General features: G+C 38.5%; 1 protein-coding gene across 6 annotated transcripts in view; it reads left to right on the top strand.

The window, feature by feature from the left end:
- Nucleotides 1-5,232: 5,232 nt before the first annotated feature.
- cfap46 (cilia and flagella associated protein 46) overlaps nucleotides 5,233-27,621 on the top strand; it is a 50,281-nt gene continuing 27,892 nt past the window's right edge. For 5 of the 6 annotated variants that reach the window (XM_027278426.1, XM_027278424.1, XM_027278422.1 and 2 more), the window contains exons 1-23: nucleotides 5,233-5,600; nucleotides 5,699-5,820; nucleotides 7,815-7,946; nucleotides 8,230-8,294; nucleotides 9,152-9,316; nucleotides 10,014-10,137; nucleotides 11,134-11,228; nucleotides 12,104-12,250; nucleotides 12,428-12,527; nucleotides 12,927-13,025; nucleotides 13,520-13,710; nucleotides 14,089-14,314; nucleotides 15,058-15,175; nucleotides 16,887-17,001; nucleotides 17,528-17,652; nucleotides 17,979-18,097; nucleotides 19,170-19,282; nucleotides 21,090-21,302; nucleotides 21,924-22,095; nucleotides 23,786-23,935; nucleotides 25,972-26,082; nucleotides 26,827-27,008; nucleotides 27,348-27,479. In XM_027278426.1, coding sequence (XP_027134227.1) covers nucleotides 5,552-5,600; nucleotides 5,699-5,820; nucleotides 7,815-7,946; nucleotides 8,230-8,294; nucleotides 9,152-9,316; nucleotides 10,014-10,137; nucleotides 11,134-11,228; nucleotides 12,104-12,250; nucleotides 12,428-12,527; nucleotides 12,927-13,025; nucleotides 13,520-13,710; nucleotides 14,089-14,314; nucleotides 15,058-15,175; nucleotides 16,887-17,001; nucleotides 17,528-17,652; nucleotides 17,979-18,097; nucleotides 19,170-19,282; nucleotides 21,090-21,302; nucleotides 21,924-22,095; nucleotides 23,786-23,935; nucleotides 25,972-26,082; nucleotides 26,827-27,008; nucleotides 27,348-27,479 — 3,065 coding nt within the window. In that variant the 5' untranslated portion in view covers nucleotides 5,233-5,551. The remainder of the gene's footprint in view (nucleotides 5,601-5,698; nucleotides 5,821-7,814; nucleotides 7,947-8,229; nucleotides 8,295-9,151; nucleotides 9,317-10,013; nucleotides 10,138-11,133; nucleotides 11,229-12,103; nucleotides 12,251-12,427; nucleotides 12,528-12,926; nucleotides 13,026-13,519; nucleotides 13,711-14,088; nucleotides 14,315-15,057; nucleotides 15,176-16,886; nucleotides 17,002-17,527; nucleotides 17,653-17,978; nucleotides 18,098-19,169; nucleotides 19,283-21,089; nucleotides 21,303-21,923; nucleotides 22,096-23,785; nucleotides 23,936-25,971; nucleotides 26,083-26,826; nucleotides 27,009-27,347; nucleotides 27,480-27,621) is intronic. The other variant, XM_027278425.1, reaches the window with a different exon arrangement.

Raw genomic sequence — 27,621 nt, 5'->3', positions numbered from 1 at the left:
ATATCACTACGGCCCGGTGTATTAGACCAACAGACTGACTGACAGAGCGACCAAAATTGCTGTGAGAGTCATTCCTCTATTAAATATTAATACATGTGGTGAATGAAAAGTGTCATTTATCTCCCATGCACTTGACTGTGCAACAGATTAATCACTTCTCAAATGATCCTTTACCTCCTTGAGATACATTAGGAAGGATTTAATCAGTCTGTTGAGCAATTGCAGTAAAAATTAAATCTTAAAACTGTCTAGAGATGATTTAAGTGTTTCAGAAAAGACCTTGCCATAGAGGACTTTTTTTTTTTTAATTTTGCATGGCCACAAGATAATCACACTATAAACAATAAAATAACAGCACAGTACAATATGCAGTGTTTACAAAATGTGGAACACAATGGACTTTAGTAGACTCTAAATCTGCATAAAATTATTTTACAGCACTAACAAAGCACCTACAGCTGTATAAACACTCGGCTTACAGACATTAAAGTTACCTCAAAATATTATGTACAGTATACATGTATTATATATGCAGCAATCTCAGTTTGAGAGTAATCCTTTGCTTCCGTTCAATTTGAAATTAATGGATAATCTCTGTTGGGTGCAACCAAATCAGCAAATTCATGCTGAAGGATTGGGCATCGTGTCAATTTTTGCTAAGTATGCATCCAGGGTGCCATCAAATCCAATCCCCACACTGATGGTGTTTAAACACATCCGTCATCTCCAATGAGAGAGTTAGCAGTGAGTCAATACCCTCATTAGCTGTTTGAACACATGCTAGTGTAGATAAGAAACTGTGGGTCTGACAGTCCAGTTCATTTTCAAATGTTGAATTGTTTAAGCTAGCAGATTGGTAAAACATGTGGACATTTGAAATGTAAAGGACAGATAAACTGTTGAGTACAGATTTAGATGAAATGCTGTACTCTGCACCAAAACTCCTATGAGTTGTAACAAATGTGTGCAAATGCTATCAAATAGAAAACCTCATTCCTAAGGGGAACTGAACGTTCAAATATGCTGATGTATGAATGAATAGAAGGATAATTATTATTTGCCACATTTTTGTTTGGCCTGTCAGTCGGCTTAACATTAATAACTAATTGATTCATTGCCTGAAAGGATTTGAAATGGGCACTTGGGAAGGGCTTAAAATGTAGCCTGAGGTTCATTATCAAATCAATGACTGCTGTTACTGTATATCTTTTTACCCAAAGAGGGTTTTGGTTCACGAGAAACTAATTATACCAAGCTCAACGTGGGCTTTCTCCTCAAATACACAGTGAATTCCGATGAATTCATTTTAATCACTAACACCTACGTCTGTTTAAGATTCTATGCTGATTGAGTTGTATCTTAAATGTGGGTGGTCCTACTGATTAGTTGCAGAAAACATACACTCTCTGTGTGTAAGCATGCGTAGAATAAGTGGGCCGTGTATGTTTTTAGCCATATGCAAACTGTTGAATGGATTGCTGACATTTTGGACAGTTGTTCATGGTCCCCAGAAGATGGATCCTATGGTGATCCCCTATCTTTTTTCTAGGGCCACCATGAAGTTCACAATTGGTTTAATGATGGGAACGTCCATGTGGGAAATTACAGAGCTTAACGTAACTAATGTGGGGGGAAAAAAAGAAGTGTGGGGCTCTCATTACTTATTGCGACAGAAATTGAATATGGAATAACATGCCGGAAACGATAGAGAGAGAGGAATAGAGAGAGATAGATAGATAGAGAGAGATATATATATATATATATATATTAATCATTAGATTAATTGAGAACTGCCAACTCAACTTATTTGAAACAACACAAATTACAATGTACAACAATAAGAATAGATTCTTAAAAATAACAATGCCACACATTCACTAGATATATTTCCTTTCATCATTAGGCTAATATATTCACAATACTGCATGAATGAAAAACGGCACATTACACAGAAAGCCTTCATTATTGTGAACAAAATGTTAGCTTATTTAATATTCACCAATCTAAAAGAATACATATATATAAATACCATTACGAGTCCACTGGTCTTCAGTGGCTTTACTCGATCATCAGTTGTAACTACCACCTGAAGAATGCTGTGCCCACAGCTTATTCTATTGCCTTTACTCAAAATTGAGTTGCTTGAAACTTATTAGTGGTGTCTGTAAATATGCAAAAAATTAAATTCAAAACACAAAAACAAACACATTTAAATAAGTGGTATGACATAGAAATACCCTACATGTCACATACAATCGCCTCAATATAAGAGCCCAGGGCAGACAAGCTAAACATTGGCTCTAGAAAGGGCCTTTCTTGTTCTCTGAGGTCTGCAGCGAGGCGTGCGTCCCATAGTGAGACATCTTACTCATATTACTCAGAGAACCGGGGTTTTGTAAATAACCTGAAGTTTTTCACGGCCACCATAGTTTTTCCTTTACACAAGGAAAAACCGGGTGAGGCAAGTAAGTTGCAGTCCTTTACAACTTCATGAAAGGCTTTTTCTAAGTATTACTCTCTATTGCAGTACATTCTGCTATCAAAAACTGACAAAGTGTTCCATACAAATACATCTCTTTTCAAACACATATGAAATGTTTTGGCCCAAAGCAAAACATTTAATACTTTTATGTGTATCTACAGTAAATAGTACGATGGAGCTTGCGTGTATAAGGAAAAACAAGCAGTCTGTATAATTTGGGCTGATGTAATTACTGTTTGTCTTTTGCCGTTCTTGTGTATGTGGGCTTCACATGTGCAAAATGCTTAATTATTGATAACAATTTGAGAGGAGATCAATAATTTATTTGATTCTGCTGATTTAACATCTCAAGGATATGCTGGGATTGTGGGTATTTTCAGAGATGCTGAAACGGGGGGGGAGATAATGAAAAGGGTTTATTCAATTTAACACAATGATTCATTATGAATGAGAGGTGGACTGTGCATGTGTGTAGCTCTATGCCAATCTCAGCGGCTCTAGATTTTGATTTATGGAAGTGCAATATATCATAATTTCAAAGCCTGTTTTCAAGTTTTCAAATGTCAAATCTTGTCTCTTTGATCCAAACACCGGGCTGAATAGTTTTGTCTGTGGAATTCCATTGAACACAGTGTGAGATAGCTGCTGTAAACTTGGATTGTTTTCTTATCAGCACGCTCCTTTTAATTAGTTTCCTTTTTTTCTTTTTAAAAAGGCTCATTATCACTATTTAATTCTAATGAGTTAAATGAAATGAAAAAAAGCTAACAAATCTGTTGTTACTCATCTTGTTTATCTGAATGCATGTTCACAATGAGCCTCCTGGTGTGAAACAAGGAGCAATTGCTTCTTTTTGTCTCTGGAAAAAGCTGCTGTGATTAATGTAATTTCACTACGGGGAGTGCATTGTTTATCTTTGTTTTCCACCTTGGTGCTGCTGACAAGATTGTGACATGTGGTTATATCCTTATTAAATGTGGGTAGCGTCTGTACACTGGTCCAAAGATAACTCACAGACACAGCACATGGATTATCACTTGATGGCATTTCAATTTCCTTTCTCATTTTACAAGAAACCATGACCCAAACATGCTTCATTTCAGCAAAATATTATTTATGATGGTGTGTCACACAGAAGCTAAATGGAGCTAAAATCTGCTGTGGAGCCCAAACTGGAGCTTAGCATTTATTCATTGGATTGAACTTCGAGTCACTCTTCAGTTCCTTAAATTAAATTCTGAAAAGAGTCCAGGCTTGTTATTCATGTAATCCGAGACAGTTAAGTCTTTGTGAATATGAGCCATTCTTGGTGCAGTTTCAGTGACAGTGAATTAAAGTTGAATGCTGTGGATGAATTAAAAAAATGGCCTGGTTGTTTTAGATATTGGCACATACTCTGTCTCTTAACAGTTATTATTTCTATCTGGAAAAAAAAAAAAGCTTATTTTGATTAACAATTCCACTGTCTGTGAAGTTTTGCCTTTTGACATTACATGCTGAAGAGCAGGTGATTCTAGATTTTTATCAGACATTGACAGGATTATATGTGATTATAGCAATATAATAAATTGTAGGCTATAAATTTGATTTCATGGGATTAGTAAAGATTTGTGTAAGCTGTAAAGCAGGACAGGTGTAATGTTGTATGCCATCCTGAACAAGCACATTTAGCATTTTAAGAGCCTATTCATCATCATATAGCACCATCTGCATTGGCCAGAATGCCTGCTATTGGTTTGTGAAGCCACACACACCCTCCTTGGCTGTGAATTGATTATATCACTAATGTAAAGTAAATGACTTGTCCTCTATCTTTAAAAAAAAAAAAAAAGTAGATTGAGCATGCTTGGACTTAATCTAAATGAGCACTTATAGTATACGTGACATGAGAAAATGGCCATAGATGTTATCACTGGTATTTGCAGGTACGATGAACTGATACAATGATCTTATTCATACATATGAGACACGATTTAAACATATCTGTATAAATACACTTGACCAAATCACTTTTCAAGGCCCGGTCATAGTAATGTGTTCATCACGTCTCTGAAATGTCAAGAAAGCAGCATATAGGTGTAGCATACAGTAAAACTCACATTAGCTCACATTTATGAGCAAAGGCACTGTTGCTCTGACAGTTGTGAAATTTTAAACTATCACAGCACCAACTCAAAGCATTAAGTAGGTCAAGTGACAGAAGTAAAATCTCTTTCAGAAAATAATTATATATTTCACATTTTAAAGCCACTGAAAAGGCTGAATATTCTCTTTTGTGTGTATATTTAGACAGATCCCACGATGAACTGCTTAACAGCTTTGCCCGAGGGCCACTGAGGAGTGACTGGATTCATGCTACTTCAAAATACTGGCAGGTAATACATGATTCTGTCAATTAAACCCTCAAACGAGGAACTCCAAGTCCATTATAGGGAGAGCCACTTGCCTCGCTACTTTGTCCCCTGTCACTTCAATAGTGGTGCTTCGCTTTGACCAAATAAATTATATTTGCACACTGAGTGGCCTGATTTCTAATGATACACTTTGAAGTTGAGAAGCATTGGAACCACAAGCATGAAGAGGTGCTTTTTGTACTCTTATGTGTTTGTGTGTATAAGAGACAAGTCTTTTAAAAAATATATTTATCTAATAGATAGATAGATAGATAGATAGATAGATAGATAGATAGATAGAGCTTTTTTTCAGCCCCTTTTGTCCCTTTCGTTCACCGTAGTTCAAGCCCGCTCCCCGGTTGCCTAGTAACGCTCCCTGACTACAAACCAACACGGATGGTGGGACAGTTAACGTGTAGCATTTCTGTTGACTTACCGGGTTAGTAGTCATTCAAGAAACTCACAAATGCCACATTGAAGTTAACACCACAAGGTTTAACATTTTGGCATCTTTGTTGACTAGCTTCTCTCACACACCTGCACGGTTTTAATGGGATAGCGCCTACGTTGGCGTTAAAACCGGTTAAAACTGGCCGTGTGTGTAGTTTTACCGTAGCTTGCTAACGTTAGCGAAAAGACATTATTCAACGTATAAGCTGGTTAACTTTCACCTGACATGGAGCTGGATATTCGTCGCTGTCTGAATAAGGCACATGAGCAACGAGGTTTGTAACGTATCACTTCAGGGACAAATACACTTGTAACGACTTGTGAAAGTATGTTTTCACCGTGTTTCACGTCCTGTGACGTTAAATGTCCGTAGACTCTGACGCTGTGCGGGAAGCTTACCGTTTAATCAAGGACGTGACAGCGGTTGGAGCCAACGCACACCCTCCACGCATTGACCCAGAGCTGTACGTCGTTTGCGCAGAAGCAGCTTTACAGGTGAGACTGAGGCGTGGGTGGGCCTCTGTACAGTACCCGTGTTTGTAGCTTTAGTAGACATACTGAGGTCATGAGTGGAAGCCCCTGGATGAAGGGTGCTAGAGGACATACTGTATTTTCCAAGTTCCTAGGACATAATCTTATATTATCACTGAAATGAAATAGGATAATATAGCCACAGTGGTACTCTAGCAACAGCATAAAATGCACAATATTCATCTCATATGGATCAGGCTTCGTTTTGTCTGGCCTGTTTATAAAACTCTACAAACCTACTAGATGAAGAAAAGACTAAATATTACACATTAAACAGACAGAGGAATTAAATTACACACCGCACAATATAAATAATACTTTTTTCTGCTGTCACCAGAAGCACGTGTAGACAGACATGTTGGTCTACAGTCAGCATTACACTCTAATTTATTTATTTATTCATTGACCTAAAAATTCCTCTTTCAAGGAAGACCTGGCCGAGACAGGCAGTAGCACTAACAGAGAACAAGTACATTAAGGTGGATACTAAACAAAACAGACAGTATTACAATACATAACATTCCAGAAAATAAAAGTGTGATACAAACAATGAATCCAATAGTATAATTTCAAGCATGGACACCCCAGCTATTCTGTATGCAGGTCTTTTTAAAGCACTCAAATAATTCAGATCTTGGAGTTGTCTAACTTTCTGTAATACATTCCAGTCTGAGGGTGCAAACACCATCTTCTCAATCTCTTTATGACCATTTGGTACAGACAACATATGAAAGAGATATATAGGATACCAGCAACCTAAGAATCTCGTATATGAAAATTTACCAGTGTGTGCACCTGTGGGTTTTGTAAAGCTTGATGTGTGCCTGATGCTGATAGCACTGTTTGAAATATTGACATGGAAGAAGAACACATGCCTACTACCTCACCTTCCAAGTGTTGTGAGGAGTGTTTTCATGTTGTGAAGAGTCCATGACTACGGAGATGTCTGATAAGACATGATGCTTTAAGCAGCTCCCAAAGAATAAAACATTTTGCACCTGACTGAAAAATGTGAAGTGCATTTATATTAGTAATGCTTGCTGCATGTCATGATTTGTAGCCTTCTGTGGAAATTCCTTTATTGTTACTGAATTTATTGGCATGTAGAGAGGAGGAATTTTTTGGTTTGACTAAATAAATCAGGGCCTGGATAATTTTTAGGGTTGTTGATTAGCAATGTTTTGATCTGGCAGCATGGGCAGGTACTGCTATAGAAAGTCATGGAAATAGAAACTGGGTCTGCACGACCCCATCTGCTAGAACAGTCTTGTCACATATTTGATTATGTCACTGTACGGTAACTTTAGTTAGCAAAATCTAACTGCTCTCCCAGTAGGGGTTAGTAATAGATATTCACTAATGCAGGCTAAATTGTCCTAGGGCACGGGAAACATATTTGAATAATGAAACACAGTAATATTCCATAATGTGATTTGTTGTTTATTTTCAGTATCTGTATCATGCAGCAAGTTTCCTCAGTGAAGAGTGCAGCTTGCCTTGAAGTCTCAGGCTTAAGTGACTACTGAATTAGCCCTCATCCTCAGCAGAACTACACCAGAATATTCTTCAGTTTTCTTGAGAAGCATGAATATTCCGATTTGCATTATGACATTTTCTAACACAGTTACTGTAAAGTTTATGATCTTCCAGCAGGAGAAAAAATAAAATAATTAGTCATACGACAATTAAAAGCTTGCAGTAATTTCTATCACAGGATTATCTCCACTGACAGTTTTCCCATCCTTAAATGAAAACTACTACTACTGTGTGAGACAGTGTATAAGACAGAACTGACATTCTCAAGGGCAACAGCCTGCAATCAAGATTTTTGTCATGCACCACACATGCATTAAGCCATTTCTGAATGGTTTAAATAATGCACCAAATGTGGAAAAATGCTGTGGATGAGGTTTAAATATTCATTTTGTTTGGCCTTTGTGCTTTTTCTGTGTTTTCAGCTGGGTTGTTTGGAGATAAGCACAGCGTGTCTAAAGATGTACTTTGAAGGGAATCCGCCGCCTGATGAATTTTTGTCTCGTGCTTACCTCTGCCAGGGCCAGCTGAAGTCTCCTCCAGTCACTGGGAGTGTGGTGAGAACTGTAAATTGGACACATCTCCTCAAGGGGGTTGTGTGTATTTGTGTGTCTGTGCCAGCTACTGTAGAGATTCTGTGTACTGTACTTACTTAAGTAAACATGCACTATATATATATTCTTCAAGGCATGTTGCCCTCTGTCTTTACAGTTTATAGTTGTTCTTATCAAATCTTATCTTATCAAACTGGTCTTTTATAGAATAGCTGTGTCTGATCTTTATGTGTTTGTGTAACGTGACAAGATCACATCCCCTTTTGCATTTTGTTTTATATTCTAGGAGAACTTTAAGGAGGCTGTGCAGTATTTTTTGAAAGCACTTGACGTTTCAAAATCAGATCCAAGGTATGCAACCTCTCAGAAGTTTGCTTTGATGTCAAGAAAATTGACCAATGTATGCCATGTACAATTTATCATCTTTGATATTGTTTGGAGATTGCCACTGTAGTGTTAAGGTGCAGCTGCAACAGCACATGATGAAACAGGGGATGTTTTATTTAGCAATGATAAGTTACAAGGGTTCAATCTGCTGCACAGAAATATTTTGGGACATGAAGGTTTGACTTCCAAAGAACATTGTTGAAATCTAACATGATTCTTCATGCTCCACCCTGACCCCTTATTCACATGATATTCAGCACAAGTTCTTCTGATGTAACAGTCGACTGGAAGTATCTGTAAGCAGGGTGAAAAGGTTGATAAATATAGATATAACAGAAATTGTGAAAGATACGTTCCTTGTTTGGAGATAGCAGCTTAGCCTTTGCGAGCAATAAGCACTGAATATCTCTGCTAATGAACTCATAACCTGTCAATAAAAGGGCTGAATGAGCAATCCCCAATTAACACCAAAGGGAATACATATCTAATACAGCCAGCCCAGACTAATGTACAACACTCTCTCTGGTGAATAAATTAGCAGCACTCAAACAGTCTGTTCACACAATTTGCCCCAAAAACATCGCCTTGAATTCATAAATTTCACTGATTTTATATAGAAAAGCTTATACAGGGGGCTCTCTTGAGGCTCATTGGACGATGGTTAATCCACACACATTTGCGATTCACAGGACTTTTCCATACAGAGTTTGCACTCAGTCTGAATTGATTTGTACTAAGAGATGAAATGTCTTGCATGTGCATCATCTAAATAATTCAGCACTCTCTGTTTACTTCGTTTGCATGTGGTTTGTATCTTACAGATACTCCTTCTTGGCGTTCAATGCCTCAGTGCTGTACTTCCAGACAGTGCGTCCTCTCCTGCAGCTGGGGCGGTGCTCCTACCTGGTCCCCTCCCTCAGGCAGGTGGTCCAAGGTCTGGAAGAGGTGGAAGACCAAGACCACAGCTGGAGGGCTGAACTCATGATGCAAGTGACCCCAAAATGCTCCCTTACTTGTCTTTCATCAATAAGTCCAGTCTCTGTTCTCTCTAGTCTCATGCTGATGATTCATAATGACATACAGAGCCAATTAACCACCAGTTCACTTTCTTCTTTCAGATCTGGAGAATATGTTCTCGGTTCTAATTTAAGCTGTTTTATCGCATTTTCCTATGACACCTCTGGCTCAAATGGTAGTTATCTTTGTTCAGTGGGTATAATGCACCATCCATGTACAGTATACTGTCAGCGTTGCAGCTAGCCAGGGTATTAATAGCACTGGGGACAGTATATAGCTAAGCATCATCCATATGATATATAAGATAGGATGGCCAATATTCATGGCTTCCATTCAAAACTCACTGTGCCAGTCTTTATAATCTAGTGTGTGGTTTTTGCTCACACTGACCACTACAGGGGCAAACAAAACACTTCTTAGTAGAATGCAGTGCAACTCTATAACACTACAGTGTCAGCTGAAATGGAACATTAAAAGCTTCATAAAGTAAGAGCTATAATTGATTGAGTTTACCTTACAGTAATAAACTGGGAACTTGCTGTGTACTATAGTGCTGTGATTGCACATGATGACTTATGCCCATAGTTGTGGAAATAACCCCTCCAAAAACACTCTTCTTTTATATTGAAATATTGCTGGCGTCATTTGCTTTTGGTTTCTGCTCAGGCACCTGATGAAATGTCTTGTGGATTCTGGGGAAATGGAGGATGCTGCAAGTTTTGCCAAAGTTGCAGAAGGATTCATCAAGACACATGTCGCACATCTTTATCCAAGACTCTTTACGATACTGGTAAACAGCTAAAATGAGGAAAAATCAGGAAAAGCAGCCTTGTTTCAACCTTTGTGACATTAATGTTAAACGCAATGAGTGTTAAAGATGTTTTTTTAGGCTAAAACATGGGAAAATTGTCCAAACCGTTACATCTTTCACCATATATGAAAATACATGGTTTTCAAGGGACAATATATAGTATATAGTGCAGTGACTAACTGACCCTAACTTCCTCAGTCTGAAACCATCTTATCTTAGTTCATGACTTAAGACTTTTGTAATTACAGAAACATGTTTCCTAACTGTAACTTCATTTAGTTAAAAATACTATGTTATCTCAGGTAAAAGAATTTAGCTTTTGCAGAACTGTCCTAACTGAGGGATTTCTTAAGGTAATCCAAATTAGGGTGGTGCAGACTCTGTTCTAAATGAAAAATGTATATATATGAACTGCCAAGACAATTTATTTTAAGTTTGGTCGACATGCTACATCCACCGTCTTGAAACTCTGAATACTCCGCCACCTTTTTCCACTTCAAACCTTTATCCTTGGTTGATAATTGGGAAGAAAATGTCCCAGAAAGGTGGGCTTTTCTCTCCTCCACAGACACGACTATTGCCTCTGACTCATCAATGCTAAATCTGAATGCCCATCTTTTCTTGTCCATTATAGCAAGCTTACTGGCCAGTTACAAGTAAAGTGAGGTGGCTGTTTTCAAGGATACAGACAATCTTGTGTATTAAGCACGTGTTTCTAAACACAGATACAAACAGACAGGAAGAGTACCAACTGAAGAATCCAGATAAGATGCAAAGTCTGAGATAGAATAGAGCACATGAATTTAAGAACTGCTTCTGTAATAGGTAGATATGTATCTTTGTCCTTGTCCTGTCTTTGAAAGATAGATAGGTCAGCAGGCACTCCTGCAGAAGTCTAATTAGACCTTTTAGTAATGGTTTTTGCGATGATAAATAAAGATAAACTCCTACCTTTATTTTGCTTTTTTCTTCTAGGTACATCACAAGCTGATGGAAGACGATGTCCTCATTGAAAAGAGCAGGCAGTGTGCTACCCTCTCAGTCATTTATAAAATACAGGAATTTAAAAAGTAAGGAAAGTTGATGTTTTATGTTGTGTTATGTTATGTTTAAAGTAAATCTTTATTTTTTTCTGCTGTGATATTGATGGGGGATTTGTTTGACAAAAGGCATTGTTTTTGTCATGATGAAAGCCTCTTCTATCTGTCTGCCGCTGAGAAGTTGTACTGTAATCGTCATTGTCAAAGGAAAAGCCTTTGATCTGCTTTGATAGTGTGTGCTTTTTAACGGTGGTGGTAACATTGCGGCTGAAAGAACATTCTTTTTTGATTGATTGCTTGTCTGCTTTTGTAGATTGCTTCCTGCTAATAATAGAAGCAACTTCAGTCATAGCCTTTATCAGTTATGACTTTATAAATTGCCAAACAAGTTCATGAGTTTTACCATTCTGTCTTTGTAACCTGCAGTGTGTATTTTTTAACGGTGCCATTTTTCTTAAGCTGCAGTACTTACAGATGAATATTGATGCGTTTTTGATCCAGAGGCTTTAATGCTGTCAGCTAACCTGGAAGCTCTTCAAACGTTGACCTACTGGCTCTCAGCTTAGCCTTTGGCGTCCCATAGTGGGCAGGTTTATCTGGCAGCCTGCGTACATGAATAGTATAGTACCATTGCTTCTGATGTGGCATGGTACAAACCAAGTGCCAGCCCCCACCACCTTTCCTCAGGCGTGTTCTCACCATGTCAGAGCGCCTTATGGTTCTTCAGATCAGCTACAAACATTGACAGTGTGACTCAGTCAGACCCAGCCATCGTCTGCATTATATAGGTTATTCTGCCTAGGGTTTATGCACAGTTGGTGTGAGTATATTAGAGTGAATGAATGATTCATGCATAATGTTGGCTATATGTATTAATGTAAACAGACAGGTTTTCATGTTTGTAGCAGGTTGGAGGAAACTAGTAAGGATGAGTTAACAAAAGAGGCGCTTGAGCAGATTTTCCATCTACTGGTGGATTGTCCCAAAGTATCCTCCACACCTGTGAACTCCAGCACTGATGAGAGCCCGGCACCCATCCAACCAGCTGACAGGTCTGTGACCCAAAGTGTCCTAAACAAACCTCCTTCACTAACCTTTGTTGCTCCCTGTCCTCTTCCCTCCCACTGCTATATAATCACATATGGATATTCCAAGGGCAGTATATAGCACAGATTACTGTACTGAAGTGTTGTGAACTGTATGAATTCTGTTTTATCTGGTATTTGCAGAGTTGCTTTCCTCCTGGAGTTGGCTCAGCTGGCCTTGCAAGTGAAGCATCACAAAGAAGCTGCCAAATGTTTGAAAGAGCTAAAGTCAGCGGAAGAGGCTGTGAGTGTCCGATATTCTCTTGATATCTCAGGCAGTAGCCTGGCTTCATGTTGTAACTGTACATGTTCTAAGAACATGCAAATTTATTCATGGCATTTGACACCCCCCTCTTAAGTAGGCTCTTGACAATAGATGAGATTAATTAGCTGAGCTCATGCCCAAGAGCTAAAGAGGTTGCTGCATTTTTGATTACTTTCAGCAATGTCGAATTTATTTCATAGAAAGATGTATTTTTTTCGCTCTTGCAGTACGTACAGCCCTTTGTGATGATAACATAATTAGCAACATCTCATGTGCTTTTTTCTCAAGAGCTTTTGGCAAAGAATGTGAGATAACTGTCACCCTCTCTCCCATACATTGCTTAATGCTTGAAATTACATGTGTGTTTGTCTTTTTTAGAGTATTGGCCAACGTATTATAATGGAATGTGTCAGCTGTGAAATCAACCTGCTGAAGACAGAAACAAAGATGAATGCCTATTCCAAAGCCAGCGTGGAGGTGCTCGATCATATGCCTGAATTATCAGCCATGTTCTTCTGCTGTGTGTTATAATGAAGGCAGTGGAGCCATTGGCAGAGGCTTGATTAACTGTTCTATGATATTATTTATAATCAAAATTTTCTGTTTTAAAGGCAATATATCCATAAATCCACACTTCACTTGAATAGGTGTTCTTGCTTTAAGGAAGTTCTAACCTATCTACAACAGCTTTATCAGTAAGAGTTTCAGTGGAGAATTTTAATTGTGATATAATCACATATAATTATTTTCCTGTTTCATGTTTCCTGTCTGACAAGAAAAACAATATTGAGCAAAGTAGGATTCTGTAATCTCATTTTGTAACAGATAATATTTTGGTGTGAAAATTGTCACATTTAAAAATTGGCACCACATATTCAATCAAATTCAATCGTAGTATACTTGCCAAGTGATAGAAGTGTTGTGCTGCCATTGCTACAGGAGGGATTCTCAATCTGTAGTTGTTCCCACAGGCCCGGCTGAAGGAGATAGGCAAGCTGGATCAGTGGCTGCAGACTGCAGTGAGGGAGGGGGACCCTGAGGCCATGCAGGCAGTGTGTGCTACCCAGTGGAGCGCCTGTCTGCTACTCTTGCAGCACAACCTCAGAAAACGTATAAAGAGACCTCTGCTCAGCGTGGCCAAAGTACTGGAGGACATGCAAAGGTTTCCAAATCCATCATGATACATGGTTTTTGTGTGTATGTCTTAGGGCTTTTCAGTTTGTTTTTAATGTGAACATAGTGTTTGGCTCTGTAGCTTAGGTCACCATAAATTGACCGAGAAACAGGTTGTGGTGTAATTAAACATTCCAGCATGCTATCATGTCTCTTTGGTTTTAATAGTAGTGCATATTTATCGATCAACAGTCCCCATAAGAATTTTTCTCTTTCTTTCTACTTTTTTTTGCAGCTTTGTTTACATTTTTACAATAATTGTAGATATTATCATTGTCTCCCAAGTTTGAATTGTTGTATCAGACCTACAGATTTTTGTTCCTTTTATAGATTAGTTTATGTTAGAAATGTTTCTTTTTTTCCACAGTATGTTGCTGGAGATGCGCTGTCAAGTCCACTCAGAGCTAGCAGTGATTGAAGAGGAGGAGGGGCACCTTGAGGCTGCTTTGACTCACCTCAAGAAAGCTGCGCTGCTGGATAACGGGACACAACGAGAACGCCTGTCGTCAGCTCTCCGCCTCCTGCAGCTCAGAGGGACCCTCTACCAAACACCATCACGGACTGAGGATAAAGCCGATATGCTTATGCAGCAGGTTTTCATCCCATTTGTGACAGTCTAACATAACAAGTAAAATGTAACAATTCTTTAAAGCTGAATAAGGCAATATTTTTTAGGCTAAAACAGCAGTCATACATAGTTAGAGTGAAGAAGAGCATCATAACTTGCACCCTAGATTTTGCATGATTTGGGGGTTAAGCCAGTTAATTCACATGCAGTGTGCCGGTTTAATGAGACTAGAGTAAGTGCAATGTGATAGTCACAGGATAAAAATGCAGTGTGTTGTGATGTATGGTGTTGCTTTTAATGTCCAGTGTGTAACATTTCATGCACTATATTTACAGTATATGGAATGGAGAACTGTAATATAATCTAGTACATTTTCATTAGTGTATAATCACCTGAAAATAAGAATTGTTTGGCATAACTATAATGAACCCATTTTATCTACAGAGGAAAAGTGTGTGTACCTCTATGGAGAAACCATGTTGAGCTATAATGTTACTATATTAGACAAACCAAAAGCTGGCTTTCTATGGGGTTTTGCATTTTTTGCAGCCATCCTATTTCTCTTACACACTTTGGAGTTTGGAGATGTTGGAGTGGTAGTTGGTGTATTCAATCGTTTGCAGTCTGTATCTTTGCCCCTAGATGCCATTAAATCCTTCACTCTGGACCTTTACAGTAGGTCACAGAGGACAGAATAAGTGCTTGAAGGACTGGATGACTACAAGTTAACTTCCAGTCTGACAACCAACCCATCTCTCTCTTTCTCAGGTCAGGGACATGCAGCCTCAAGACAAGACAGACATTCGCCCCACCTTGGTCACTGTGGGTCGTCTCTTGGCCCCTGATGATTTCCAGATCGTCCTGGATGCAGACAACACCTCCAAAAGTATACATTTCTGTTCCTTGCTTCTAGTTTTTCTAGGATACGGTAACATTTATTTAACACATATCTGATTTGCTTTTGTAGGGATGCAGTGGTTTAAGACACGATTCCATATTTGTTAAGCTTTTTGCTTATAGCTCTATGAAGCAGACAGTTTACTGGTCTGGAAGAAGATACTCTAGATACCTCTCATCTGGGCTGCAAGTTGCACTTTTCTCCAGTATAAATATATACCGTATAAATATGCAAGGGAGGAGCGAGAAAAATGCTCTGTTATGAGCTTCTGTTGAACCCGCTGTTCACCTCACTTATCTCTCTCTCTCTCTCTCTCTCTCTCTCTCTCTCTCTCTCTCTCTCTTTGAAGATTATTTATTGAGTCCATTAATAATTTTACATGGGCTGTCAGATCAGGAGATACATAAAGAATTGAATAATAATAACCTTTACCATAGGTGTTGAACTGTGGCATAGGTAAATGTTTTTTTAGTTTTCAATGCAGCATGACTACTTGCTTCTGTTTTCTGAGCATGGTGAGCTCATTCAGATCCCAGTGAGCTGACTGAGCTCTCCTTAACTCGCACCTGGAAGGCATTCCTTTGCGCTTATTGTGTAATGACCGGCATCTCAATAAGGCTAGGACTGATTACACACAGATTAAATGAGCGTCAAAGAGCAAGATTGATGTGTGCTCTTTCATTTAAATTTGTCCCTCGACCTTCAAGTGAACTCTTTATTGGCAGCGTTAAACTTTGTCACTAGGTTGTGTCAGGTTTTTCAGAGAATCAGTGCGTGGCTCACAGTGAAGCCCCACTGACTGTCTGCAGTGGATTGTAGAGCAGAAGGGCTTGGGCTCAGGGAGAGCCTTTGATCTCAGGCTTCTTGGTCCACAGCATCAAATGAACATTAAGCAGCCCTAATGACCCTGGGAAGAACTTGCCTTTGACAGCTAGTCAAAGGGCTTGCACTGCAGACATGTTAAAAGCTTTGGTCCATATAGACACCTCTTGTTTTCATCCATAGACCTCAAGCATCCCTAGATGACAACACTTAAGCATTGTGCTCTGCCTGCATGCAAAGAAACTCTTGGTACTAGAAGACTGAAATAATTGCAGCATGTAACGTTGCCATCCTTTTGCGTTTTTCCTCAGATGTTCATCAATGAGAAGTGTGTGTTTGAGATTGCATGTGTGTGTGTTTGGACCCTCAGGGTAAACACACTAGCACAGTCAATCATTTTGCTTCTTTGAGACACTCCAGTCGAAGTGGCACCCTCTATTTATAATTCAGTCCATAAAACAAATGCATAAACAGCCCTTTTGCTGCAGATTGGTGTGCAAACAGTTTCTAGACTTGTAATCTGATTACACTGGAGTCAGTAACATCCCTGAAAATGGATCTGCTGGATTTGCTCTTGTAGTCCCGTAGTTTCCTTTTGCTTGTATGGAAATGGCATAGTAGGAATCATTATGTAACTACCTCAAAAGGATAACTCTCATTATGCATATGAGTGCATGTTTATTCCATGTTCTTTGAATTATCACCAATCATTTAGGCCTAAGGAGTTGTGCAACAGAAGGAGTAGACTTGTCTGTTATTCATACTTGTTGGCAAATTGTATTGATTCATTATTTAGTTAAAATGCAGAAGCTTTTCCAACAGCATTAATAAAATTTGCCTTGTATTCAGTACACCAACAATTGTTTTGTTCCCATAGGCAGTCTTGGATCTGGACCAGAGGCTCAGCTCTCTGCTAAGACTCTCTCTACATCTGAATGGAAGATGGATGGATACCTGGCCAGACAAGGAGATGACACAGACCACACAGAGAGGTGTGTTAGTACACTTACATGTGTTAATTGCAACTATATATATACTACTTAATACAAATTAAAGCTCTCTTAACGGTGTAATGTTTTTTGGTAATTATTTTTAGCTGTCAGACTTCCCAGAAACCCAGTTAAAATTGTGGCTATATAATTAGGTTTTTATGCCTTGTAGAATTTATTGCTCTTTCTCCTTCGTGTTACTGAACATTAGATACTAATGGTAATCTGTGATATATCAGTCCTCTCTGCAGTTAAAGTTGTTGTGTGACTGTAGGAGCTTGGAACCTTCTATTACATCTCCTTTTTCAAAGCATATAGTTGAGTTCCCCCTATGTACCATCATCATTACAGTAAAAAGTGTGCACTTCAGAAATGGCAGACTTAATGGGCAGGAGAGAGCACAACCATCAGAACTTCAAACTGCAAACAAACAACTTTACATATACACGGTGTGGTGCATGCCCTTGCTATGACCTCCACCTTTTTAAAAAACTGAATAATGTCTTTCTTTATTTCTTGGCTGTTGCAGGGTAAAGTTGTGGGCAAGACTGGTGAAGACAGCCAGGAAACGGGAAGTTTGGGATGTCTGCCGAGTAGCTTGTCGATTCTGTTTGCTTTACGATGACGGGAGATGGAAGATTTCCAAGACTGACAGTAAGATGATGAATGATCTTTAGACTGATGGTAAACTAACAGAAATAATCCTAATAATTCCTGAGGGAGAGTGTATTGCTAGACTAGAAGGATTTAATGAGAAACCACATGTTTACATATTGATTCATGTGTAAATCAGATTCATAATGATAATTAATCAAATTTTTATGTTTTTAAGTTTTAATTAATAAGGAGTATATTAATAAAGATTGCTAATAAAAAACACAAGTGGAAAGAAAGTAGTAATAGTAGTAGTAGTAGTAATAATGTTAAATACAAGAAGGTCATTGAGAAAATTCACATCACATTTTGTTCATTTGATCCAGAATGTAGATGCTCGGAGGAAGAAAGTAGTGCAGAATGTCTTCACAGCTGCACTGGAAGCCAAACCTGTGTAAGGGACTTGTTGCGGCTTTTAGCCGAAATCTGCTTCATCAGTGCTGAGGTATGTGGCTCGTAATACATACATACATACACACTTTTCTTATATTCTAACAGAAGTAATCAACAAAAACAGATTTCACATTACCCCTAAAGTATGAATGGTCTGTAAAAGACCAAAGATTTCAGTCCTGGTTGATTTAGCGACACCCGTGGTTCCTGTGAAAACAACAAGCACACATTTTGAAGAACAATTGTGGTCAGCACTCACAGAAAATATAATAATACAAATATATTGCTTTTACATGGCTTTGCCTTCACAATAAAAGTCACCCCATGTTTTTATGTGAAGCAATAGCTGTAGGATTTGCATTTACAGTGATGTCATCCTAAACAATAAATATTGGCTGTTATAATGACGTAAAAATGTATGCCGAACTACATTTGTGCATCGTTTCCTATGAAGGCAATTTTAATCCTGCATTGTCATGGCGGCCTCCACCAATCATAATAAAAAAGTACTAAATGAAAAGGATAATTACTAAAAGCAAAGTATGAGATTAGGCTTGCAGTAGTAAACATGCATCATGGGATTTTTAACAAGCCTGTGAGGTAGATGTTGACTGGCTTGAGTCAGAGACTGTTGTGCTTGTCTTGATGTGTAATAGAACTTCCTTTCATGCCTGAGCCTCAAAGTCTTTATGAAGTCCATAGAGATGTTAACTTGACAGCACTTTGAAGAAAAAGACATTTGTCCACAACATCTACATGAAATTGCCAAAACTGACTCTCACTCTGCCTGCTCTAGTCACATGTATCTCTCTCTTTGTTCCATGACACATGGGTATTCATTTCTGAGAATTATTGTCATAATTCATTAATGCCTATGCCATAGTCTGATGATGAAGACGGGTTCCTTGTGTCTTACTTGAGTTGTCCGCCACATAGTAAAAAGATCACTTCATCATTTCTTTCTTTCATTTCTTTGATCTGCTACAGCTGAGCTTTATCTGTGTTGCTACTATGTTGTGAAGCTGTCACCCTATAGTGAGAGGTCGTCTCTTCTCCTTTCATTGTGAGGTAGTCAAAACAGAAAATCAGTATTATCTTTAGAAAGTGTATTGTCTCTTGTTCAGGCCACCGTCCAAAAGCTGCTAACAGAGGGGCAACAGCTTAACAGCCCTGCTGTCCCTGCACTGGGGAGAAAGGAGCATGTGTCTGAAGAGGATCCACATTGGATTGTTTACAGGTGGAAACACAACATGCACACACACACACACATGCCAGCATCATAAAACTAGAATAACTTGTCTATGCACTGTTTTTTTCTCCTTTCACATATTTAATACATTTTTAGTTTACATCATACATACATACATACATACATACATACATACATACATACAAACATGCAAACATACATACATACATTATTTGTAACCGCTTATCCTCACTAGTGTCGCGGTGGGGCTGGAGCCTATCCCAGCTGACATTGGGCGAGGAGAAGTTAGTTAGAAAAGAAACTGCTTATGAGCTAACGACCGTAGATTTCACTCAGCAGTACGTGAGTGCGCATGCGCGTCTACATCTGAAACACAGCGATTGCTATGAGGGTCGGTGCATGATCGTTACCATGCAGCACCAGAAGTCGCATTAATGGTAATTAATGTTAAGTATTTTATTTATTATTGGTTAGCTTCAGTATAACAACGTTATTAAAAATAATAAATTCAGAGACTTATTATACTCTAAAAGTGTTGGTCTAACTTAGAAATGCACACATTTATTTGTATTCAGTGTTAAAAAATATTATATGGCTCTCACAGAAATACTTTTTAAAATATGTGGCTTTCATGGCTCTCTCAGTCAAAAAGGTTCCAGAGCCCTGATTTAGAGTCTTACATTATACATGACCATATCTAACACACTTCACACACAATTTTATGCTTTCTGTAATTATTATTTATATCTACAGCAACAATGTAAACACCCCGAGCTTTGAGCTTTTAGTGATTATATTTCCTCTAATCCTTTGTTTGCTTTGTTTTGTTAACACATTTTATTTTTTGAACAAATTAGATTTTAATTAGATTTTTAGAATCTGTGGTCCAAAAAGCTTCTGCTCTGTGCTTCTGTGCTGAAAAATATTACCTGATGTTTGCAAGGTTGGTACAGTGTTGTGTCTTATATGACTATATACTGTAACTATCCAGTAATAGCTCTATTTGTATTGTCAGCTATAATATAAATATGTCAGCTATAATACTGACAGTGTCTTATTTAATGGGGCAGTGACTATTTTATGTTGGGAATGACAAAATGACAAAAAATCTCTAAACTATAAACCCATTAACTAAAAGGGAGAGGCCTGAAACCATTCTTACACCAGTTAAGTGGTCTAGACAAAAGTCCATACATCTTTAATGATCTTTTTTACAGACAAAGATGTTGTAGATGTACTCCACACATGTCCAGGATCAGACATTACCTGTATTGTGTTGTTTATTACTGGACTCAAAAATGGACTTGATAGAATGCTTCATACAGTATCTCTCCCTGCATTAGAGTTATACTCTTCTTCAAGTCTTAACAGCCTATTTTCTTTATTGAATTGACGAGACCTGACATATCCCATTGAGCAGTGGCACAACTGCACTATTACGCTTTGTCTGAAATTTGCCTCCAGCACATTGTAACATTATGAGAGCTGAGAGCCATTGCTGTGCATCCAGGTGCTTAAATAAATTGCTGCCGAATGCCTTATTAGATATAACTTATTTGACATTGCCAAGGTGAGTTCCACTCTTCCTTGTGCATCATGCAGAAAAACCCACCAGAAAAGCATGGCATGCCACTTCTGCTCAGCAAATGGAACTATTCATGTAAAAAAACATATGGATTATAAGTTCAAACAGCTCACTGACCCTTCCACCTTTAATTTAATTGTTCACAAGAGAGAACACCATGTAGCCTCTACACTTTCTTTATTTCTTACACACAAACACGACTTTCTCCCTTCTTTCTTTCTTTCTACTGTGTCTCTGTACCTTGCCCAGAGATTGGATCCAGGCTCTATCTTCCTACGCCACCTCCAACTTCTTGCGGGCAGCGGAGCTTGGAGCAGAGATCAGCGAGCTGTGGGTGGTAACAAATGCAGCCATTTACCTGTGGAACTACAGTAGCCACTTATTGGCAGCTGGGGAGTACATACGCCTGCTTCCTAGCTTCCAGTATCTCGTGGGGATAATCCGAAAGACAGAGTACATTGGGTAGGCCAAGTCTCAAAATTAGTATCAACTTTATTACAGGTATACAGTATACTCATTAGTTGAACAGACAGAATAGTTGGGGCATTTGGCCTGCAGTTCTTGCAAAGTTTATTTCAGTCCAGTGCTAAAAATAGCCAAGCTGCTCCACCACCTGTGAATAAAATATTAATTTTGTGCAGTTGCTGTTGATGTGAACTCTATCATTCATCAGTGTTTTTGTAAACAGGTCTGAACCAGAATTTCACAGGTGTTTGATTCAAACTCACAAAATGTCAACCTTTCAAGAAACATGAAACATAGCTGTTTATAAACTGATGACGACATTTTTTGAATTATCCAGTAGGTTATGAGAGCAGTTTAAGCTGTGGTCTTATTTTAGTCTAAATAGCAGTGAATGTTCATGGAATCAGACCAAACTTCCCTTGAGCACAGCAGTAATTATATGAATATTGATATTTAGTGATATGGCCAAAGGAGATAACCATTTTGCCACCCAATTATAACAAAATCTTACAAAACAAAAAATTGAAAACAAAGATGGTTGTCCATCAAGCCCAACTTTCATTTCTTGTTTTTCCAGATAATGTCATTTTGGTCCATACTTTGTGTTGTCTTTCTTAGGAATCGTGCTCTGCTTGTGCTAATGTGCGATGCTGTGGCCCAAGGACTGATCCAGTCTCTGTGTGGACCAGATAGCATTGAGCCAACACCATCAGGAGACAAGGGCAAAAACAGAGCTGAGAAGGGGATGAAGGAGGATGGAAAGCAGGATGTCCACCACAAGGCACTTGAGGTCTGTTAGTATGTGGTGGCGGGTTAGGGGTAATGGGCATTAAACTTGTTTTTGTCCATTAAAATGCCCTTTTAAACAACTACTATTCCCACTGTTAGGGAAGGTCAGTCTCACTATAATTTTGGTATAAAATTTATTCTGACACCATCCATTTTTAGAAACTTGCTATGTCTCAGCAAATTTTTATAAAAGCTGCACACATCACTGTGAATTTGGATTTTTCTCTTACCGTGCATTTATATAATAACTCCCTTGTGTGAAAAGCCTATAAACACAGCTTAAGTGGAAAGTACACAAAAAAGAAATAATCAATCCTGACAAAGGATTAGGTTATAAGTAAAATACTTAAATACGTATAATACGTAATAAAGCGCTCCCTAAGGTTTGGATATAATATGACAACTCAGCTTCTCTGGGGGAACCATATCTACATTATGAAATGATCAAAACATTTGGTTGAAGTGAATGATTCAAACTCCCAGACTTGATTAGGGTGTTTTTGAGATGTTTTTTTTTATTGTTTTGTTTTTGTTTTTATGAGTTTCTGATCTTTCCACAGTGAAAACAATATCTGAAATATCAGCATTCACATTTTAAGAACGGATTAGAATCTCTGAAAAGATTGCTTTGAGACTCTGAAAGGAGTGTGTACAATCTCTGAATGAGATTACTTGACTGATTCAAAGATTTAGTAAACCTCAGAAATGTTTAATCTTTTGAACAGATACAACATTGTATGAAATATTTTTCACACTGTCAATGCTTTAAAAATGTAAACTTTCAAACTCCACATTTCACCTTTCAAACTTTACCAACCATCAAAGCTTGATGGCCTTTCAAATGTTCTCTTTTAATTGTATGAATCATGATGCTGCTGTTTAATTCAGCCCTTCCATACAGTATTATGTCAGAACAGAAAAGAACATTGTTTAGGTTTCATACAATATATGTTTGTGCCTATAGTTAAGAAACACAAGGCCTTTCAGGAAGCACTGATGTCTCCTTGATATATCATGACAGATTCTAGAACATCACAGGTAAAAGATTGAAGCACACTTGGGATACATTTTGTCTTCGTTCATCCTTTGACACCCATTACTCATCCAACCATGCGGGCACACACACACATGCACATATGCGTGCACACTCATATGTAGCTTTCATGACTGGCTTTCTTTGTGTCTGATTTCTCTGTTCCCTTTGCTGCACTCGCCAATTAAATCCTGTTTCCTTTCTCCTTTTCTATACAAAGGATCCTCCATGAATATCAGCTCTAACTCCAGATGAAAGGCCCTTTATCAGTGAATTATTAACTAAATTTTATCGGGTCTGTTTCCTTTTTGAAGAAAAGATTAAAAAAAAGATCCTTTCCAATACATTTTTTATAGTCTACAGTACAACAGGGTCAGATACAGTGTCTGATTTGAGCAGTCTTGCAGAATTTGAAGTCTTTTGTGTATGTCTATCGTGTATAGTTGACAGGCAAGCAAAGGGTCCTTGAAAAGGACTAAAAAAAGTCCAGGGTGTGTTATGTATCATGATATATGACATTTGACCTACACCTCGATTCATATTAACGTATCTTATACCATTTAAGGGTTATGCATAATCCTGATAATTTCATGTTCTATTGAGCATCTCAGAGTGCATAGAAAGCAAGCTCACTGTTGTTTTCTATACTTCCTCCTAGCTGTGTGACTACGCCCTGCGCATATCCAACTGCAACATCCCAGGGGAAACGGTCCCCATCGTGGCAAGAAAACAGGTGGTGTCCACGTGGGTGCAGATCAAGAGGCTTTTGCAACAGCAGATTGGCTCAAAGATGGAGATGAAAGATGAGGTACCTTTCTCTGTGCCAACCCAAAACTGTCTGTGGCACTTTATTTAAGGTTCCTAATCAATGTTCAGAGAATAAACTAACATTTTAAAGCACCATTCACTGTCTATAAGACATTGCATTGTGGGCCAGCAATTCATAAATCCATTACTAAGTTTGTGACGAGTGATTTACTTGCACTGTTCAAACTAAAGAAATATCTTAGCCAGTAAAGACTTGTAATGTGAAAATAGGTTGCTAGGAAACATGTCATGGTGTCCAGTGCAATCAAGAGCAATGAATTATGTAAAAAGTATCAGTGCTACTTCTATCAGGCTAACATAATCTACAAAATCAAAAACAATGCAGATTATTAGCTTTTTATGTCATCATGCTTGGACCAACATGTGCATTTTAGACAAAGTACTCTAATTCAGAATAAGTGGGAAATGTCAGATTATGCTAAATAAACTTTTATTCAGAAGCAGTTCTTGGACGCTTTATATTAGAGACATGAACAGTAATTGACTGACTTGAGACTTTGCCTTCCAGCACTTCCAGTACTGCAGCACCTTTTGCTTCCAGCTTTTCACCACTGTAAAGCCCTTTTTTGAGAGAAGTGACACTGTGTTCCCATTTTCAAACCTCTCCATACAGTCAACAGAGTTCCATATGAGTGTGTGAAAAAATAAATACTGCATACTTGCTTACTCTACACACATCAAACTATTAGTTCAGTCTGCAGTCATTTAATGGCGATAAACAAAATGAAACACTTTGTGTATCTCAGGTTATATTTACATCTGGTCACACCACAAACACTGTAATATTCTCCCTGACCAGACATCATAAAACAGTTTGTGTGACAAATCCTCAACCTCATCCTATCTACGGCTGGTAAGCCCATGACCTTATATAGTAAAACACTAAAAACATTAAAACCTCAAATTGTCGATTATGACACTGGTACAAAGATTTCCACACTTTGCTTTCACACACATCACAGCTGCTTCTTCAATTCTGCTTTCATTTTTCCTACAACAAAGTTTTGTACCTCTGCATGTTCATGTTCACATTAAATAAACTGACACCATAGAAATAAGTTTCTCTTGAGAGATCACTGCAGCAGTTTTCGAACATTAAAACAGTGGAAAAGAAATTTTAATAGCACTTGTTTTAAGTAACGGTAATAAACAACAAAAAGCCTTTAGTGTTGGAGATTTTGTGATGTCACAAGGATAATATTTTTATACTTTCATATGCAGTTATTTTTTATTTCACTTGGGAGGGGCTGGTATCATCTGTGTGTGTACTAATAGATTAAAAGGCTGCTCGGAAATTGCACTACAAAATATGTGAAATGTGAAGGAGGATGAATATTCACTGAAAACTTTATAGCTCATTGTCATAACACAGCTATGTCACATTCATTATGTATCCTGTATTGTGGTAGTTCCCTTATATCGTGCTTATGATATTGTAGGCTTATGATACCTGACATTTTTATTAATATTTTGGATGTAGTAAGTGTTCCCTCCGCCATATCCATATTAGAGCATTGTATCCACTGCTCTGTGATAACCTCCGCATGTCATATTATGTCATATATGTGGGCAAAGCACTTAAGCAATTTGTCATTCAGAAGGACTGTTTGATTAGTCACCATAATCCTACGACCATTTGTCAGCCAAGAATTTCCTGCCCTACATTAGTCCCTTCAGCCTGATGTGCTTTGCGTCGCAGCTAAACGAGGTTTGTTTCCCGTTGTGAATTAAGAAATGCAGTATTAATTTAAATGTGGGTTTGTCTCTAATCTCAATAAATCATTCATCAACTCATTTTCCACACAATAGGAAGTCATATATTATCAAAGAGATCGTCTCAGTGATATTTAGGACACATACAATATGATAATCATATTACAGTGCCATGTGTAATTTATAAGCAAATAGTAATACATGTATACGCCTTTCTATAATTAAACTTAAGGGATTGGTGTGTATTCAGCAGAGGACTCCACTCAAACGCTCAGCATGCGTTGTTCTCCTCCCTGTTTGCAGTGTGAGAACGAGGAAGTGTTGGCGATGACGCGTGTGCTGGTTGGAGTAGAGATGCTCCAGTGCAATAGGGACCCGAGGCATATGGAGTTTTCCGTTCCCAGTCTCTCCACAGTATGTACTTCTGTTTGTGTTTTCCTACAGTAGCTGTTGCCCAGATGGCAACAACAGATGCCCATGACCCATGAGCCTTCAGACCTCGCGTGCATCTCGTCATGTGTCAATGTCTTTAAATCACTGTAGCAGCCTTGATCTCTTTGCTTTAGTCTGAATATGGCTATCTGGGATTTCTTTGACATAAGGTGCACTGAGCATGTTTTCTTGGGGAATCGTCCTCTCTGACATCAAAGGCCTTTTGGCTTTTTTCACTTTGTCCATATCTCCTCCACTCTCCTGTCTTTCCTCCCATATTCATTCCTTCCTTCCTGTACTGTACTCTTCCCATCCTTCCCTACCCCATTTTTCCTCTTCTGCTTAATCCTTCTTCCATCCAACCTTTCATTTTCTGTGCGTCCATTCACTTTCCCAATTCCTTTGCTCCTTTCCTTCCTACCCTTCTGCTCATCGCCTCCTGTCTTTCCAAATCACCTCTTCATTTCTGTCCCTTCCTTTTCTTCTCCTTTCTTTTCCATCACCTTTTGTCACTCACTCCTCCCTGCTTGTATTACTTAATTCCCCTCTTGTCTTCATTTTCCCCGGCCTTGTTTTCATTCCCTCCCTGCTTGCTTCCTCCCAATTCTCACCCTCCCTTCTCTCATCTTTTCTCTGACTCCCTCCTCCCCTCTTTTCCTACACCCTCCTTCTCTCCTCCTTTCCCTTTCCCTCACCACCTCCCCTCCTCTCTCTCCTTACCTAAAGCTGGTGAACATGGCGTCTGAGTGCAGCTGGACTGACACTGTGGTGGAGATGCAGGTGTGGTGCCAGCTGGCTGCCTTCTGCCACTATGCAAAGGACCACAGCTTGGTGTTGTGCTGCACCAAAAGTGCTCTGCAGCTGGAAGAAGCAGCAGCAAAGAGCCTCAACACCATGTCCTATGCTTTGTAAGTGTAGTTTGCCTGATTGCAATTTGATAAAACGATGAGAGAATTTTAGATATACTCTGACAGATCTGCCTTTTTTCTCTATTTCTTATAAATGTGAAGGAGAGACCTCACTTGATTAGAAGGTGGATGCTTTGGTATAGAAAGCATTTTGAGATTTTTGCTTTCATAGCTCTCTAAGGGGCAGGTTACATCTTGTGCATAGCCAAGAGTATTACAGGTGATATTAATGCGCAAACATTGCTTTGCATTTTAGCACGAAAGGACGTAAAACTTGAATTAGGTTGATTGAGTTATGGATTCATTGACTTTGACTTTAACATTTTCTTCTCTCCTTAGCTATGAACTGAATGCTGTGAATGAAATGCTGAGCAGTGCTACTTGTCTAAGGGGTCTGAGTTTAGTCCATGAGTCCAATGGAGACCTTCACAGCTACAGAGAGGCTTTGAAGCTGCTTCTGTCCAGTGTCAGGTACAGGTCGCGTAATGTGTTGACTAATGTCTTGGACAGCAAAAACTAACATAAAATGAGAGAATATAAAAAGATTTTGAAAAATTTAAAAATATTTGCTTAATTTTGTTTGTCTACATTTTTATTTTCTTCCCTGATATGT

Source organism: Larimichthys crocea, chromosome III (genome assembly GCF_000972845.2).
Source record: "Larimichthys crocea isolate SSNF chromosome III, L_crocea_2.0, whole genome shotgun sequence".
In the NCBI taxonomy this organism is placed as follows: Eukaryota; Metazoa; Chordata; class Actinopteri; family Sciaenidae; genus Larimichthys; species Larimichthys crocea.
This window is presented reverse-complemented; position numbering and strand designations above follow the sequence as displayed.